Below are 17,455 nucleotides of genomic sequence, written 5' to 3' on the forward strand. Positions count from 1 at the left end.
GTGCTTCTTGTTTTAAGTATTGTGATTTTTAAAAAAGATATAACACACAGTTTAATTCTCATTAGGGGATGTGTTTCATTTAACTAGTAATCATCATGGAAGAAATTTGAAATGACTAAATATACACCTGAACTGTACTGCAACAAAAAACATCGCGATCAGAAACGGCAAAAGTCTAATTAACCACACAGAAACTTCCAGAAAATACAAACTCACTAGCCCCCCCATTTAATTTCCTTTTATTCTCAACTTTGTTGTTAATCCAGTAAATCAGAAAAACAGGTTTGCTGCAGTTGTAGAGAAAGATCCCTTTAACAGGAATTCAGCAATTACAAATGGGATAACTATACAGCTTTAACTACTGGGTCCTAATTCAAGATGGAATTTTTTAACATAAAAGCAGCTGTGCGATTCAAAGCGTTTGAACCATACACAATGGAGAAGTGATACCCGTCACTCCATCACTCTGCACAACCGCTCTGACCTCTGAGATAAAGATTCAAATCTAACTATAGCCAAAACATTCAAGCAAACTGGTTTCAAAACGAGCCTTTTTCCACAATGCATGTTAGAAAAATGCTCCCTGTGTGTGGAACCAGGGCACTGGGCCTTCATGCAGCACTCAGCATCTGTGTCCGGGAAAACTGATTCAGCGACCAAGTGTGTGAGGGGCTTATGGATGGATTTGTGCTCCTCAGTCTATAGTCCCAACTCCAAATCTTCGAGTTCTTGCAGCAGCTGGGACTCTTTCAGAATCTTTTCAATCTGAGGATAAGAAACAGACGACAACCGTAATTCACACAGGTCCACAGGCTCCGCAAAACAACGAGCAGAGACACCCTGCTGCCCACTGATTCATGCAGACACAGAAAGATTAACAAACTGGAAATGTCCTTCACCTGGTTCTTCTCTAGTGTTTTTCCAGCTGCCTGCTGTTCCTTCAGCTGTTCAATGGCCTTCAGTTTCTGGGGTAAAAGTCATCAGGGACATGATTCTCAAAGCCTACACTGAAGCCATAGATGTAGTGTGTGTAGAAAAGCATAGTCGGTGCTGCGTCTTGCTCACCTTTCTCAGGTTCTTGATCTTCTTGTCAGTCTCTGGATCTCCTGATGTTGGTGCAGGACAGTTAGGGACAGGGGTAGGGACAGGTGTGGAGAGCTCCTCACTGATGATATCAGCCTTCGATTCCTGAAGAAACAGGAAGAAGGTCACCATGAGAGGAATGCAAAGGCGCACACTCAAAGGAAAGGAACAGAACCACATCGCTGAGGTCCAGCGAAATCCCCAGGATGACTGCTGTACCCTCTCATCTACCTGTTTTGCCGCTTTCTTTGCCTCTCTTTTTTTCTGGTTCTTCAGTGCGGTCTTGGACAGAGGCTTATCTCCAGAAAAACCTGGCTTGAGGTTTTGCGGCGGCTCCTCTTCATGCTGACAGGGACAGAGTCATTAATACGTAGACACACTCACCACTGGCACAGCTTTCCAAACGAACCACACACAGGAGGTCTCCAGTTACAGCACCTTTAGATCCCAGTACTGAGTGAAAACTTAATCCAATCTTAGGGAATAATTAAGCCTATCAGTGTTCAGGTACAACAAAAAATGCTGTGCCCACTCTGATCGACTGAGACCAGAAGCGAAGACCTCATGCCTCAGTCACATCATCATCATCCTGGTCCCCAGAATTCCCTATGCAAGTTCCCTCCTGAGGCTCACCAATTTGGAGCTGGCAGTGGCAGGTTTGTTACGCAGCGCAGGTGGGCGGTACGCTTGGGCAAGCTTCTGTTCCGTGCTACCCAGCTCACTTGATGCTGCCTGGTACCGAATGGCCCTTTCAGGAAAGGTACCATCAGCGAAAGGCTGCCACAGGACCTCCCAGAGCTCCTGTCCTTCAGGAACGAGGTGCTGGTGCAATACAGAGCCCGTGTAATGCCAGATCTTGAAACCATTGCTGACTCGGAGGCGCGGGGAGCAAGTTGCTGTGACAATGTGCTCCCCATCTGGGCACCAGGAGAAGTGGGTGGAGTCCGGCGCCTGGGGCTTCGACACCTGCTGGTACTTCTTCACATCCCACACCTCCATCTGGCCGCGCAGGTTCCCGAACCCAGCCAGCACCAGCAGGTGGCCCTGAGGACTGTAGAAAGCAGCGTTTCGGGGGCCCGTGCCAAAGTCAAACACCGTGTTGCACTTGAGGTTGAACACCGTGGCTTTGGCAGGCATGAAGCCGTAGACCACGCAGAACTCCATGGAGTTGGGGCTCCACGTCACGTCGTAGATTGGACCATTCTTTGCTGTGCAGTGGAGAGAAGCAGGTTAACTTTAACATCTGCGCGCGCGCACACTATGCGTCTGACCTGCTAACGTGACAATAAGGTGTCCGCAGAAAGAAAAACAGACAGGAGACACGTAAAGACTCACGCAGCTGCACAACGGCACTCTCTCCATTCACAGCCAGGTAATGCAGTGTCTGCTCGCCATAATAAGATGCTCCTGTTTTGTCCACCTCAGTGCTCGCTGTCACAAGAACTGCCATTGCTATAGAAATGACAACTCTTATAGTCAGAGCGCAGTCCGCCACAACACGCAGACACACATTCAACAGTATAACACACAAGATGCCTGGTGAAATTAACAATGCTATTTTACATGTGCAGACAAATAATGAAATGTTACTTCCAGAGTCCAATATTTACTGAAAAGGTAAAGTGTAGTAAAAACACACTTTTTCTGTTTAAAATACACAGAGAACTGCAAACGAGGACCATACCAAACTCACTCCTCATTGTTGGACTGAACCTCTCATTCAGAACATTCATCTGACCCGCTAGTATTTTCAACAATAAAACTGAGCCTTTTGAAGATAAAGTTGTGAGACACAACCAAGTGTAAAGACAGAGTAAAATCAGAGTACCTTTCTTGTTCCACAACATTGTCACTTTGTCTGCCTTAAAGAAGCTTTTGTTGGCCAGAGCTGACGTCGGACCCCCAAAATTGGGGTACTGATAGAGCCGGACAAAGGAAGGCGCACCCTTGCTTCCTGGGACATAGACAGCAACCTTAAGCAGCAATACAGCTGTTGGTTAGTCCTTCCTGCACTTTGACCAGAGCAGCTAAAGGAGAGTCTTACTACACAAAGGCAGCAGCAAATAAAAGGTAAACAACAACAATATTAGTGTGGCATACACATACCTTGCTGGGCTGAGACCCAGGAGAGAGGACAAACTCAGTCACCTTCTGAAGATGGAGCTTAGTAGCAATATTGTCTGTGAAAACAGCACCACAATTTGAACACACATTGTAGAGATTCATAAAGACACAAAGAAAACTTTGCTTCATTCACTTCAAACAGGCTGCAGGTTGAGAAAAGAGACATTTCACTATGGACACAATTACCATGGAAAAGGACCACATATGCAGCACAATCCTGGCAATCAGGTTCACTTGTGGCAAGTGAGCAAAACATACCAAACTTGTTGCTCTCAAAGAAGTGGAGCTCATTGTTAACATTTCTGACTGCAATGCTCTCATCCTCTGACCAGCTGGGACACCTGAACACAAATATGATAAGAAAAAAAGACACATGAGCCTGAGGTCTTTCAGCTGATCAGCAAACTGCCAAACAAACACATGCTCTGTCACAACAGCATGACATTTTACATTTAATTTATTTAGTAGATGCTTTTCTCCAAAGCGACTTCCAATGAACCCTACGCACTATAACTCAGCAGTATAATGCCTTGTGTTTTCCCCGTAGGAACCACATTCTGCAAATACACACACCACACACACTCAATTACCAGCCCTCTGCCTTCTTCTGGTAGAAGGATTTGAGTAAGTGACCAGTCTGCAGGTCCCAGAGCTGTAGGTTGGGGTCTCCCTGGGGGTTGTTTTGTGTTTCTGTGATAAAGAGGGGAACTGTGAACACCTCTTACACCTCCTGAGCTCCTGTGTTCATTTCCGAAGCAGCTGAGGTTCGCATGACAACGTACTGGAGTAAGACTGCCACGTCACCAGCACGGAGTTCAGTGGAGAAAAGTTCAACATGGCCGTCTTGGGAAGGTCGAGCGACAGAAGAGGAGAACCATCTGCCACTTTGACAACGTGGACCCTGTCACACAGCAGAATAGGAGTCGCAACCTGCAGCGTTAACGGTGCAACGCACTGACAAACCTTGACTGTGACTGAAGAACACGGACTAAAACACATTGATCCAAACAGATCCGGGTGAAGATCGGGTCTCACCTCTCTCCGTTACACCAGCCAAACAGGGAGCCGTCCCTGCTGAACGTGAAGTATTTACCTCTGCGGGCATCTCTGTGGGCGACACAGAGACACGTGATAATAAATAACTGAAAAGACACCACACAGGGGGCCGGGCAGGACGATGGCGAACCTCTGGAAGGCGTGATGCTCCTCGCAGACCGGAGGACCGCAGAGCAGCGACGTGCCGCTCGATCCACGAACTGGAGATCAACAAACGCAACAAATGGAGTGAGTGGCAGCGCGAGCAACGCGGCAGAGCCAGGCTGAGGAGAACTACAGCACTGGAAGAGCCAGACAGCGAGTCAGTGAGTGGAACCACAGGAGAAAACGCTTCTCACTAAACTTCCAAATGTTAAATCAAATGTGCTTTTAAAACTTAAAAGCATATGTTTCTACCACTATTAGTATTATTACATTTGTTATTTATTAATTTTTCTACATAACGACTTAAAATGTAATTACAGTAAACTACAGAATTATAGCTGGAACTTTTTCCTCGGCCTGAAAATTAAAAGAAAGTACCAGAAGCTAGGATTTGATTCAATTAACGTGGAATCATCTCCGAGTGAGTCCAACTGGCGGGAGTGGCCATAAGCGCCACGCAACCGGCTGCCACCTTATTTTACTATTATTATTATTATTATTATTATTATTTTACTTTTGTAATGTGCATCTTGTTTAACCGTATCTTCCCACGTTGCTTTTCGTGGACGGAGCAGCGCCGCCGCTGCGAACCAACAGAGCAGCATGTAGCTTCAAACCGCTCATAAATTCATCGTTAGTACAGATATAACATGTGACCCTCTCATCTGTACCACTAACATTTTTTTTCCTGCAGTTAAGCGGTACAACTGAGAATTAGAAACCTGTATTAAAAGTAAGAGAACCCACCTGCAAGAAGTGGAGCGGGTGGCGCCATCTTGGAAAGGAAAAGGCGTGGCGACGGCAGGAAGTGCGGTCTGACTCGCGCCGGAACACGTGACCCCTCGGCAGTTCCGGTAGACCTTTGGTGTTCTTACGCAAACTTTTTCTTTAATCCTGTTTCACTTTCGTAAACGAAGTGCGTACATTTTTCTCGGAGATTCATAATGGCGATTTCTCAGTTTTGATTATAGTAAACCAGATTTTTTTTGTGAAATTTAATTAGCCTCTACGTATTGTATATCGTAATATACGTTTATTTTTTTTATAAACACGGAATAGTTGTATTAATAATAAGGTAATAATATCATATGAATAAGAGGACGTTTGATGTACGTCGTGCAAGTGCGTCCCGCCACGTGGCAGTTCGCAGGTCGAAGGGAGGGAGTGGAAGTGTATCATTCCTCCATAACATTTTTGGAAAAAAAAATAAAAAATTCAGCATCAAAACTTAATCGTATATAGGCGAGTTATTCAAGGCTTATGTTCTAGAATAAGAACTACTGCACTTTTATTTTTGGCTGTATTTACTGTAAAATGTTCTGGGGGAAATTAAAAATTTCTTATCAATATACACACATACACATTTTCAGAACCGCTTGTCCCATACGGGGTCACGGGGAACCGGAGCCTACCCGGCAACACAGGGCGTAAGGCCGGAGGGAGAAGGGGACACACCCAGGACGGGACGCCAGTCCGTCGCAAGGCACCCCAAGCGGGACTTGAACCCCAGACCCACCGGACAGCAGGACTGTGGTCCAACCCACTGTGCCACCGCACCCCCCTCTTATCAATATACCTTACAGTAAATGCGAATTTCGTAGATGAATACGTTTAAGCGAAACGACATTCATCAATTTTTTCTTAAGAGAAATCTGTATATTATAATTTTTTATATATTTATAATTTTAGTATTTTATCCACAAACAAAAGCAGTCTAACCCTAATATGACCCTTTGGAAAAATGAATTGGTAACAATATATAAAGACACACTGTTAACTTGTTTGAATTGTATAATTTGTCTGGAATATGGTTGCAAACCCTAACAAGAAAAGAATGTAATTAGAGTTGTGTATTGTATGTGCTTTAAATGTTCGTCCATTATTGTTGTGATTATGCATGAACGTTTGTTTTGATGTTGAAATTAAATAGCTTAAGAAACAGTCAATCTTTCCGTCCGGGTGTACACCCCCCAACCCCCAGCTTTGCGCCCAGTGCTTCCGGAATAGGCTCCGGCCCACCGAGACCCTGCTCAGGAAAAGCAGTTATCGAAATTGGATGGGCAGATTATTTCAAAAGGTGTTATAATGATCAATTTCAAAAACACTGGGGGGGGGATAATGCTGGCTGCCCCGAGTACAAGTTGCCTCCTCTTGTCTTGTCCTGCCCAGCTGCCTCCAGATCATCCACAGCGTCCAGTGTCCCGCTGGGGCTGTAGGGGAGGGCGACGACGCCCGAGCGCTGCGTTCAGGGCCGGGACTCCAACTGCACTTTTCAGCCTGTGCTCAGTTTGCGGTCAGTGAGTTAATCTAGTGTAGTTCGTAGTTATCGTTCTCACCGCTCTCGCTGCGGCGCACCGCTAAGGGACGCGGTTTGCGCAACAGCTGCGCAGCGACTGAGGCGACGAACGCGACCCTATTGAGACTCCTCACCGCAGAAGGGGTTTCGTTAACTAACGACTCGGGCCGCTGGATGGAACCTGCCTGTACTCTGCAGGAACCGCCTTCACCTTTGACCTTTCTCACCTTTCACCTGTCACCTTCAGGGGCTGGAAGGCCTTGACACAGCCAGACATAGTCCTGGGACACAGAGCGACACGAAGACGGCTCTCAGCACCGGGTCGGTTCGGCTTCTCACGATCATCATCATCATCATGTTGTTGTTGGAGAAATGATGAGAACGCGCTCTTCTTCCTCCAGCCAGGAGCATGATGATTAATCTAATAATGTCCACGTCTCAGTACAACTTAATTAAACATGAACTATCAGAGTTCACTAGTTACTGTCACTAACACTGTAACTTTTTTCCTTCGTTTGTACTCTCCGCTATCATTTCTTTCACCCGTTTCTTCTTCCTCGTGTTGTCACACACAGCGATACTCCACCTATTTTCTGACTAAATGAAACGTTATTTAGCGATAAGGATAAGTCGATGTCGGTAAATAGGTATCTGTGTGTGTGCGCGCGCAGGCGAGCGCGCCGTGTGACTGACTTAGTTGACTCCGTGTGGGCGCGCGCTCTTCCATCTTCTTTTTCCACAACTGTTTACAAATAACTGCACAGCAAACACACCGTGTATCTTTTCTGAGTTCATCTCCTCGTGGACGCTCATCTTATGGTCCCTCAAGCGCTCAGGCGATGACGTCATCGTGCGCCGGGGGGAAGGGGGGTGTGAGGTGTCAAGGGTCCCAGGGGGTGGAAGATGACGTCACAGAATGTGACTCAGTTTTCTGTAGGACAGCAGGTCATGTGATGAGTTTATGGTGGTTTCACTCATGACTGTGGGGAGATGAATTCTTACACGGGTATGACTGCGCTGCCGTCCTCAGGTCTGCAGCCCCGTCATGGACAGCAGTCAGTCAGCGCTGCTGCTCTCCAGGAAGAGAAGGAATGAAGACTGGAACGGAGAGAGGGATGAGGAGCACCGGCCGAGGAAAATACCGCGATGTACCGTGGTGAGATGTGTGGACTGCAGAGGACTGGGAGAACACTGTAGCTGTCATCAGTAGGATCCCTCAGCAATCCCTCGATCTGACAGGTGGTCATCTGGTGTGTGTGTGTGTCTGTGTTTGTTTCTTACAGGGATTGAACAATCCTGCCCCCTTCACTGACCAGCTGGAGTCAGTTACCACACCCTACCGACGTGTGAGCCTGGAGGAGGCAAGGAAGGGCACCCCAGGTTAGTCTGTCCCCATTACACACACTTTATACTCCTTTCACACACACTCCCTCAAGAAGTGTCACATGTGAACCGTTCATTAAGAGCAGAGTGACACTCTGTCCTGTCTTTTGTGTGTGTGTCCACGTGTGTAAGCCACTATGCTGCAGTGTGTGTGAACTCACAGTCCACCCATGTCTTCGCACTCCAGCTGACCGTCCGGTGCGCGTGTATGCCGATGGCATCTTTGACCTCTTCCACTCCGGCCACGCCCGTGCGCTCATGCAGGCCAAAGGACTCTTCCCAAACACACACCTCATCGTGGGCGGTAAGAGCTGTTCCCTTTTGTCCTCCACCTCTTTGCCTCCCAGTTTCCCTCTTCTGCCCGTTTATGGGGTGTTTAATCTCTCCATGTCGGGTTGCTGTGTCTCTCCCCGCAGTGTGTAACGATGAGCTGACACACAACTTCAAGGGCTTTACGGTCATGAACGAGGATGAACGCTATGACGCCGTTAGCCACTGTCGCTATGTGGATGAGGTCGTTCGCAACGCGCCCTGGACCCTCACGCCAGACTTTCTTACCAAGCACCGGGTAGGACAGAGAGCAAAGTGTGCACACACACACATTCTGGGGACTCTGCCAACAGCAGGTCTAGGGATCACTGACACTTTGATCAATGAGATACGTGACACTTGAACTAAAATAGAAATGATGAAATGTCACCTGACGGGACACATTGACACTGCACCCACGATACTGCAAGGTCTGAATGTTTTGCTGCTGCCCTCCAGATCGACTTTGTGGCCCACGATGACATCCCATACTCCTCTGCCGGAAGTGACGATGTCTACAAGCACATCAAGGAGGCAGGTGGGTGTGGCTTCCAAGCGACTAGCTGTTGCCTCTGTGGACGCGCTCACCGATTAGCCCCTGCTCCCCGCAGGCATGTTTGTGCCCACACAGCGGACGGAGGGCATCTCCACCTCCGACATCATCACGCGCATCGTGCGCGATTACGACGTCTACGTGCGCCGCAACCTCCAGCGAGGATACACCGCCAAGGAGCTCAACGTCAGCTTCATCAACGTGAGTCTGGTGTGGGGGTGCGGGGCCTGGTGGGGGGGTCCTCAGCAGAGCTCGTGTCAACAGGGTGTCCGAACGGGTCCCTCTGTGCACCAGGAAAAGAAGTACCACTTGCAGGAGCGGGTGGACAAGGTGAAGCGCAAGGTGCGCGATGTCGAAGAGAAGTCCAAGGAGTTTGTGCAGAAGGTCGAGGAGAAGAGCATTGACCTCATCCAGAAGTGGGAGGAGAAGTCGCGGGAATTCATCGGCAATTTCCTGCAGATGTTTGGCCCAGAGGGGGCGCTGGTGAGCTGGGGGGGTGGGGGTGGGACAGCATGGGGACTGTGTGTGAAGCTGAGTGTGTGTTTGGAAATGCAGCCTGAGAAAGAGGGCGATGTGAGCCCAGTGAGATCCTCTCGTTGACTGGAGGAACCAGGGCTTCCTCCATTGATAGTGGGATGAGAGCTGAGTGGACTGTCTGTCTGTCTGTCTGTCTGTCTGTCTGTCTGCGGGGGTTTTGGGAACTGTGGGTGACCACGTGACCTGTCTAATAACATGTCCCCGCCCACCCCCACCAGAAGCACATGCTGAAGGAGGGCCGAGGGCGCATGTTACAGGCCATCAGCCCCAGGCACAGCCCCAGCAGCAGCCCGACACGCGAGCGCTCCCCTTCGCCCTCCCCTGCCTTCCGCCTGCCTTTCTTCACGAAGACGTCACCACCACCCTCCCCACCGCACCCCAGCAGTAGCCACAGGGGTCCTCTCCATGAAGAAAGGGATGATGATGATGATGATGATGAAGAAGAAGAAGATGATGATGATGATGACAATGACAATGGTGACTGAACAGCAGAGGACAATGAGGATGAGACATGTAGAACAGCCATCAATGAGGAAGGAGAAGATGGGACTGCAACTTCTCGTCTGAATCGCCTGCTTCTCTCTGCATGTGCAGTGTGAACACAGTCCTTCCGTGAGGGAGGTGGACGGCAGAAAAGATAGTCAGTAACGTCATACCGGTGTGTGTACAGTAATATGTAGAACAAAGTCAAAGCCCTTTCAGTTCTCTGGTTTTAAACATTAGTACATAAGCAACCTTTTTGTTTGAATAAATAATGACACTAAAGTGTTTCGTCATATTTTGTCACACGGATCTACTGTTTGGACGCTGGAGGAGTAGACGAGGGTCAGTTATGTCACATATACAGTATGTGTAACACACCCACACCCATACATATATATGTGTGTGGCTGTCTATTTGTATGTGTTCCCGTGTGTGTTTGGCCTGCTCTCCTTCGCTGTGTAATTTCCTTGAACTAACCAGCTTTGTTCTGGAGGAAAAATTGCCATCGTTTGGTTTCAGAAAGGACAAAAAATGTTTTTATCCCTCCACCGGAGCTGAAATCCATCAACACTCCTTCATACCAGTGTAGAGATAATTTGTATCCTTACATTGCAGTTCATATTAGTAACTCAAGTTTGTGAGCGGAAGATGAATTTATGAGAATTACATTTGCACATACAAGCAATTTACGTGGTGGAAGCTCCTTCAGACACTTTCGACACACAGAACAACATCAAAAGTGTCAGGGTCCCATATGAAATTTTTAAAGAGGTGCAATAAATAAATGATATACAGTTAGCGCAAAGAGCACAGTATGATTGCTTGCGTGGCTGTGTGTGACCATATCTGAGTAACATATTAAGAAATGTGTAGTTTAAACAGTTTGTTTTGCACCTCAAAACACCACATTTAATTTTCAAACCTCTTAGCACAACACCTAGTAGGGTCTTATGGCCCATCAGAGGACTGATGAGGCCATAAGAGTAAAGATGATCCAGGCTGGATGACCTGGAGTGGAGTTACTAGTTTCCCCTCATACAGCAAACATTCGTTTTGTGAGAATTATTAGACTTTGACATTTTATTGGACTAATGGCTACATGTAATTTGTACTGTAAAATTAGTGACCTATCACAGAAAATGCCTTGCAGGAACACAAATGAGCACCCCCAGCCGTGGCTGATGTGTGTTTGTTTCTCTCAGAATTCTTGTGACTTTTTAATCATAGTAAATATATCGTAATAATGAGCCCTAAAACCTTCTTAAAAAGTCTTCATGCAAGTAGTATTAAGTTAGAAAAGCAAAGGAAACCCGTGTATAGGAATTTCTTGAAAGGCAATATGATTACAAATGACTTCCTGATTTAATTTGTTCCAAAAGATGCTTTATAAATAGCTCAGCGATGAGGGGTTATGACAGTAATTACAAGAGTTGCCTCCTTAGGTAATGTTCTAAGTAACCTTAACTTTATAGAGCAATTCCCAATAAAGAAAGATATATGGTAGCGGATTACAATCCAAAGCAAAGAAATTCACAATAAATATCAGGATAAAAGAAATTACAATGACAGAATAAAACAACAAAATAAAGTAAGATAAATGAGAGGGGGGAAGGGGTATTTTAAAGAGGAGCATGCAAATATGCTACATAAACGTGATTTTAAACATGTGAGTCTTAAGCCTGGATTTAAAGATTTGGTTCTCAATTATAAAGAACTCGTGAAGCATTTATCTTTCCCCATGCAAAATCAGAGTTCATCAGACATTATAACCAAATTTTCAATAATGAAGTACACCAAAAGTCAGGGTACGTTTGTACTGGAATACAGCGTGCTAATAACTGGGGGTTGGAGAAATCATAACGTATATGTGTCATGAACGACCTGTTCTCTCTCTGCAGTGCAGCGTGGAGTCTCTCAGAAACCACCGTCGGCTTCAGGCCCCTGTTGTGGTACCAGAGTTCACACACACACACACCACCGAACGCTGCATCACGTGACCAGATGGCCGGTTTGGGATTTGGAAGGAACCTCATCGTGGCATTCAAGGGTCTCTCTGTCCTTTGCTGAGACATATTTCCTGTATTTACTCCCCACCTCTCCCTTAGAACTGAGAGTCTGGAATGGGTTCAGTGTGCACATGCACACACACAGTATGAACTGGAAAAAAAAAACAAGAGTTCATGTGTGTTTATTGAAGTGGGATTTGGTACCTCACCTTTGTCAGCAGCCTATGGCCACATTCCTCTTAACCGTCTTCAGTCTTTTAATTTGGCTCTAACCCTACATGTTACCTTAAAGCCACTAGTTCCATCTGAGGCCCGACAGCAAAGTCAGTAAGTATTTGTCCGTCTGATGTGTGTGTGCGCACGCGCGCGCGTGAACACTGGGTCCTACTGTCCATCAGGCGAACGTTATTCATCCGGTTGCTGCGGTCAACCATCTGGAGGCTCCAAGCTACTGGAAGGAACCTCTGGCTTCAGGCGGATGGTCCAGGAGTTAGAGGAGACCACGTTGCCATGACGATACGCACGACAGGTGTACGTGCCTTCATTAAACTCGTTGGCCACTATGCGCAGGTCACGGCCCTTCATGGCGATGTAGCCAGGGATGGAGGCGGCCAGCAGTTCACCGTCTTTGTACCAGCTGGACGCAGAGAGGACACAGGGTGGGTCAGCAAGCAGGACGTAGTAAGGCACGTGCTACTGGACACATGGATAAGCAGGTCACACTGATACACAGCACATCTGGCCTGAAGTTAAAAAAAATGTTTTAAACGCAGAATTTGTTCCTTTAACAAAACCGGGCTGATTATTTGAATAAAAACATATCAGCTGAATTTTTCCACCACATACAGTACCGTGGTATTACACCCCCGCCGCTTAAAATGTCTGTTGGCTTTCAATAATTATTCAGTCACCTTGTGTGTGTTTCAGCTGCAGATCAGGCGCCACTGCGGGTTTATTCACGAAAACAGGACTTTGCCCCGAGCCGTGTGCCGTGTGCTGTGTGATCACGTGACCCGTGTTCTAAGACGGCTCCGAAAAGGCGGGACTGTCATCACTGAACAAGAGGCCACCTTCCAGTACCTCACTGTAGGGGGCGCTCTCCGGACGTTCGTCCCGCAGCGGAACCCCACCACCCTGCCCCGGGGCACAAGCTTAACTCGGGCACTGGATGGGGGTGCAGTCGGAACTGTTTCCGGAGGATCTGTGGCCAAAGACGGAGACAAACACAGGAGTGTGAAGGAGAGAGCGGCTACGCCGCCGACAGCCTGGGCTAGAATGTGCTAGAATGTCTCTACGGGAGAAGGACAGCACGTGTCTGTAGGGGGCAGTACTGAGCAGTGACAGAAAGCGGCAGGTTGAGAGCTCAGCGGTGTTCACACACTCACACTGCCAGCAGTGTCTCTGCACAAAGAACACACCGGGGACCAGAGGGCTGTTCATAATCCGCTTTGTTTGTAACTCCAAAGTCACATTTCCACTAAGTCGCAGTCAATAACTGGAAAATTCCCTCTGTTTGTTTGCTGGTTAAGCTCTGTAAAAGTCTCAGATATATTTTATATTTTCTTTAAACCCTGCAATGGACCGGCGTCCCATTCAGGGGGCAACCCTAATAATCCTAGTGATTCCGAGACAGGCCCGGCACTGCGTCACCCTGGAAGCGAGGGGAGTTAACAAAAGCCAGTGAGTTACTGAGTCTCTATTTTCGTTACGAAATTAAAAATAGGTCGTCTCCACAAAGTCGTCTTCGGTGCCGATCGCCGCCCGATTCATCCCATAAACGTGCGGCGCTGATGCTCCAGAACACCAGAGGTGAGCTGTAAACGCTGTGAAAGTGAGCTGCTTTACGGCGGAGCTCAACTCCTACTCTGTTTCGGTGCTCGGTACTGCCCCCTACTGGCTCGGGGGATGAGCCGAGCGTTACGTTCAATCCACGAAAGTCGAAGAAAGAGCAAGAAAAATTCATTGCCGAACCATTCATGTCACAAGACACCCGTCGTTAACCGGACGGCGCTCCTTTGCCCCCCTCACCCAGGCAGAGGTCGCAGCGCCGGGGACAGTGCTTCTTCATGAAACTCCGCCTTCGATCGCAAAATCCAAGCCGGGCCCAAGGGTCACAGACCCGCCGCTTGTCCAGGCACCCTGTGCTCGCACCCCCAAAAGACACACACACACACAGAGAAGACATGAATCTTCCACTTTTCTCTGCTCACGTGACCCCCCCCCCGAACCCGACTCCGCCGACAGGTACCGTAGAGGCGCTGGATTCCCCACACGTCGTCCCGGGACACGTCCCGCTGTCCCGTGTACGTGGCGTTGGGGTGCATGAGAGCCGCGGGGTCTCGGGAATGCCACAGACCCAGGGCGTGACCGATTTCGTGGGCGGCGACCTGAACCAGGTCATTGAGCCACACACCTGGAGGAAGGCGGCGGACGATCAGGAAACACTCGTATTCACAGAGAGACAGGCAGCGGAGAGGGCGCCGAGCGGCCTGTGGACACGAATCGTCGCGGGCGACGCGGCGCACCGCTCTCCCCGCGCTCTCGGCCACGCGGGCTGCATCCCGTACCCAGTTTCCAGCTGAAGCGCGTCTTGCCGAGCACCCAGAACTCGTGGTTGTCGAAGTGGATCTCCCCGCGGGGGGGCAGGAAGGCGTGCGCGAGCTCCCCGTTGAGGCCGTCGAAGCAGGGGTGCAGCGGCGACCCCCAGCAGTCCGTGTGGTTGAAGGCGTAGAAGCCTGCGGGGGAACACGCCAGACACGGGTGCGTGAACGTGGCCCCTCCCAGCGACGGGAGCTCTGCGGGTCCCTCCTCCCGTCGGGCCCGCGGTGCTTCTGCGGAGCTTCTCACCGATGGTGATGTCGGCGCTGGCGTCGGCCTGCGTCACCTCGGCGAAGGAGAGCGGCGACACGGCGCTCCACTTGGCGAAGGCGATGCTCAGGGCTCTGCGCGTGTCCTCTCTGCTCAGCGTGTCGGGGAACGTGCTGATCCTGGGTGGCAGGGCGGCGGGGAGGGGAGACACACACACACACACACGCTCTGCGTATGACAGCTCGTGTGTGTACTAACAGCAGCAACGAGAGCGCGTGTCCATCGATCCCACCCCACTCCCCACTTCCCACTCCCCACTCACTTGTAGGTCAGGTTGAGTTGCTCCCACTTCTGGCCCATGGGGTTGATGGTGTAACGCTTGGATCGGGCGAGAACCGCTCGAGACCGCAAGTCTGCGGGCTGTGAAACGTCTAAGTCCAGTGGGAGGAAAGACATCTGTCCGGCCTGGACAGGGACAGATGGGTGCTTATGATATTTACTTGTGAAACTTTTTATTTCGTATTGTTATTTCCATGTATTATTATTACTAATAACTTCTCATTATTCTTTTCACACGATAGTTCAGCTACGGTGACCGTAACGTGTCACATGTTCACTTTCCTCCGGTCTTACACCTGTGTCCACGTCTCATTTACATATTTAATCCCGTGTTGTTCCGTGTCCTTCTGCGACTACATCTATGTTTAGTCAGTGACACGTGCTGCTGTACACCCGTGTGCTCTGTATCTGTCTCAGTATATATCTATGTCTCAATATATATCTCTGTGTATGTAATTATGTATCTCTATATATCTATGTATGTACCTATGTATCTATACAGTATATGTATGTATATACTGTATCTATGTATCGGTGTATGTAACTATGTACCTATGCATCTGTTGCTTTGAGAAGTGTATTACATGTTTCTTATGCCAATACAGCACAGTAAAATTGAAAAGTGAACAGCAAGTGGGGGAGGTTACAGTTCTGTACCTTCTTCTTTTCGCCCCCCACCTCCCTCAGTAAATATCTTCCACCCAGATGTGAAATCTGCGCTCCGTCCCACGTGACCTTCACCTTGCGCTCCCCCCATCTCTATGTCAGTCATATTTAAAAGAAATTTTTTAAAACTTTGAATATAAATGGAATATTTTACCTTGAAATTCATTCACCACCGGCGTGTGCGGTTCACATCTCAGTTTAGCACAATCAATGTTTACTCTTTGAAACTAAGTGTATCCGGGACGTTTTCGACCAGGACGCTCATCAAACACTGTGTGTGTGTTACAGCATCGTTAGACGTGCTAAAGAAGGAGCGCTGAAAGTGGACCCGGGCAGGGACGGAACCCGGGAGACGCGCAGCTCCACAGCGCTGAGGTATTATATTCATTATTGATCATGATTAATAATATTGGCTCGCGAGGATTATCGATTAGTCACGGTTATAAATAACGGCTATGCCGCGTGGAAGAGTCACCTCCAGCCCCACAGCCCGGTCCAGCGGGGACGCGAACAGCAGCGCCGCCAGCAGAACCACGACCGCGAGCCGCCCGACCGCCATCGGCACCATTCGGACCCGTGCGGCTCGCGCGCCGCTCCTCCTCTCTTCCCCTCGCTTCAGAAGCGGCTCCGGAGTGCGCGTTCCATCCGAGTGCTCGGGAGCGAGCGCCCGCTCTACCGCCGCAATGTTTCCCTTTACTCCCTTTATTTGGTTCATCAAAGGCTTTTTCCAGAGAGGCGCGCGACTCGAGTGAATCAAAGCGCGGCGACAGACGAAGAGCTTTAGACACAGACCGGTGTTATTGAGGAGTTTCACTGAGGAGTGCAAGGGGGGTGGGGGGTCCACGGAGGGGCTGCTCCTCCTCTCCATCTGAAGCTCTTCCCAGACGTATAGGGGTTTAAGGAGGGATGAGACACTTTGAGGAAAAGGGACTTGGCGGAAAGCAGCTGAAGAAGTGGAGTCTGGCAGCTCTGAGGGGTCTCTCCTGGTCTGCAGCTGCTCTTCATCTCCTCCCCGTGGAGCTGGAGAGGAACCTGCATGACTAAAGACCAGGGCGAGTTGCGCACCGAGGCCTCCTTAATACAGGGCCGATGGGGGGTGTCTTGCTGCCAGGAACTCCTCACATGAGTGGTCCTACCAGCCCAGAAGATATGCTGAAATCAGAGCGGACCACCAAACACATCACCCTGCAGATCACATGTCAGATGGTCTCCCCATGAGCTGCAGATGACCTTAAGCTCCATACGAATAAACAAGTAAAGGAAGTAGAGAAATCTAAAGGGGACTTCTTCAACCTAAATCTGAAGGGTTGTTTTCTCAAAAATATTGATTCAATGTATACCTACAGGTCCAATTTAAACGAGTCCTGAGTTTAAACCCATTTAAAACCGATCGTCAGGTTGAAGCAGCAGGATTTCTACTAACCCCCTCCCCAGTACTGCTGATCAAGGTACATTTCCGCAACTGATACAGTAAAAATTACTCAGATGTATAAAACGGCAAATCATAAGTAGCTTAGGGTACGAATTAACACCATGTCACTTCGCCTCTCACAGGTTCTACATCTTAGTCTCAACAAGACAAAGAACTTTAGACACACACTGGTGTTACTGACCACTGATGTTATTCTACATCTCACTCTCAACAGGAGAGAGACCCTTCTTCTCTCA

General features: G+C 48.7%; 3 protein-coding genes across 6 annotated transcripts; 1 reads left to right on the plus strand and 2 right to left on the minus strand.

The window, feature by feature from the left end:
* Nucleotides 1-223: 223 nt before the first annotated feature.
* On the minus strand, nucleotides 224-5,244 carry eif2a (eukaryotic translation initiation factor 2A). The gene is made up of 14 exons (XM_018748614.2): nucleotides 5,155-5,244; nucleotides 4,394-4,463; nucleotides 4,243-4,314; nucleotides 3,990-4,108; nucleotides 3,798-3,897; nucleotides 3,466-3,548; nucleotides 3,190-3,263; nucleotides 2,912-3,056; nucleotides 2,419-2,535; nucleotides 1,717-2,291; nucleotides 1,315-1,428; nucleotides 1,066-1,188; nucleotides 900-965; nucleotides 224-765 (listed from the first exon to the last, which is right to left on the minus strand). The coding sequence occupies exons 1-14, from the start codon at nucleotides 5,180-5,182 to the stop codon at nucleotides 700-702; spliced, it is 1,752 nt and encodes a 583-aa protein (XP_018604130.1). The 5' UTR covers nucleotides 5,183-5,244; the 3' UTR covers nucleotides 224-699.
* A 92-nt stretch (nucleotides 5,245-5,336) lies between these two features.
* On the plus strand, nucleotides 5,337-10,360 carry pcyt1ab (phosphate cytidylyltransferase 1A, choline b). Of its 3 annotated transcripts, none has more exons than XM_018748619.2 (11): nucleotides 5,337-5,482; nucleotides 6,577-6,700; nucleotides 6,951-7,024; nucleotides 7,734-7,859; nucleotides 7,987-8,083; nucleotides 8,274-8,390; nucleotides 8,503-8,654; nucleotides 8,855-8,933; nucleotides 9,007-9,149; nucleotides 9,243-9,431; nucleotides 9,704-10,360. In XM_018748619.2, the coding sequence occupies exons 4-11, from the start codon at nucleotides 7,749-7,751 to the stop codon at nucleotides 9,968-9,970; spliced, it is 1,155 nt and encodes a 384-aa protein (XP_018604135.2). In that variant the 5' UTR covers nucleotides 5,337-5,482; nucleotides 6,577-6,700; nucleotides 6,951-7,024; nucleotides 7,734-7,748; the 3' UTR covers nucleotides 9,971-10,360. The 3 variants fall into 3 exon arrangements, with proteins under 3 accessions (XP_018604135.2, XP_018604136.2, XP_018604134.2); XM_018748618.2 differs by lacking the exon at nucleotides 5,337-5,482 and adding an exon at nucleotides 6,184-6,484; XM_018748620.2 differs by lacking the exon at nucleotides 6,577-6,700 and having other exon boundaries at nucleotides 5,461-5,482.
* Nucleotides 10,361-11,343: 983 nt separating this feature from the next.
* mmp23bb (matrix metallopeptidase 23bb) lies at nucleotides 11,344-16,870 on the minus strand. Of its 2 annotated transcripts, none has more exons than XM_018748622.2 (8): nucleotides 16,263-16,870; nucleotides 15,105-15,247; nucleotides 14,822-14,961; nucleotides 14,542-14,709; nucleotides 14,223-14,387; nucleotides 14,003-14,113; nucleotides 13,055-13,175; nucleotides 11,344-12,611 (listed from the first exon to the last, which is right to left on the minus strand). In XM_018748622.2, the coding sequence occupies exons 1-8, from the start codon at nucleotides 16,653-16,655 to the stop codon at nucleotides 12,401-12,403; spliced, it is 1,452 nt and encodes a 483-aa protein (XP_018604138.2). In that variant the 5' UTR covers nucleotides 16,656-16,870; the 3' UTR covers nucleotides 11,344-12,400. The 2 variants fall into 2 exon arrangements, with proteins under 2 accessions (XP_018604138.2, XP_018604137.1); XM_018748621.1 differs by lacking the exon at nucleotides 16,263-16,870 and adding an exon at nucleotides 15,942-15,999.
* Nucleotides 16,871-17,455: the final 585 nt, after the last annotated feature.

The sequence above is a fragment of the Scleropages formosus genome, chromosome 10 (genome assembly GCF_900964775.1).
Source record: "Scleropages formosus chromosome 10, fSclFor1.1, whole genome shotgun sequence".
Lineage (NCBI taxonomy): Eukaryota > Metazoa > Chordata > Actinopteri > Osteoglossiformes > Osteoglossidae > Scleropages > Scleropages formosus.

Bases quoted from the DNA above. Each gene is read 5' to 3' on its own strand.
- pcyt1ab (XM_018748619.2), top strand. From the start codon at position 7,749: ATGGACAGCAGTCAGTCAGCGCTGCTGCTCTCCAGGAAGAGAAGGAAT. The intron at 8,391-8,502 runs GTAAGAGCTGTT...CTCTCCCCGCAG, and splicing joins CACACACCTCATCGTGGGCG to TGTGTAACGATGAGCTGACA. The intron at 9,150-9,242 runs GTGAGTCTGGTG...TCTGTGCACCAG, and splicing joins TCAACGTCAGCTTCATCAAC to GAAAAGAAGTACCACTTGCA.
- eif2a (XM_018748614.2), bottom strand. From the start codon at position 5,182: ATGGCGCCACCCGCTCCACTTCTTGCAG. The intron at 3,549-3,797 runs GTAATTGAGTGT...ATTTGTGTTCAG, and splicing joins CAGAAGAAGGCAGAGGGCTG to GTGTCCCAGCTGGTCAGAGG. The intron at 1,189-1,314 runs GTAGATGAGAGG...CTGTTTCTTCAG, and splicing joins CAAAGAAAGCGGCAAAACAG to GAATCGAAGGCTGATATCAT.
- mmp23bb (XM_018748622.2), bottom strand. From the start codon at position 16,655: ATGGAGAGGAGGAGCAGCCCCTCCGTGGACCCCCCACCCCCCTTGCAC. The intron at 14,710-14,821 runs GTGAGAAGCTCC...GTTCCCCCGCAG, and splicing joins CAGCGCCGACATCACCATCG to GCTTCTACGCCTTCAACCAC. The intron at 14,114-14,222 runs GTACCTGTCGGC...GTGCGAGCACAG, and splicing joins GGGAATCCAGCGCCTCTACG to GGTGCCTGGACAAGCGGCGG.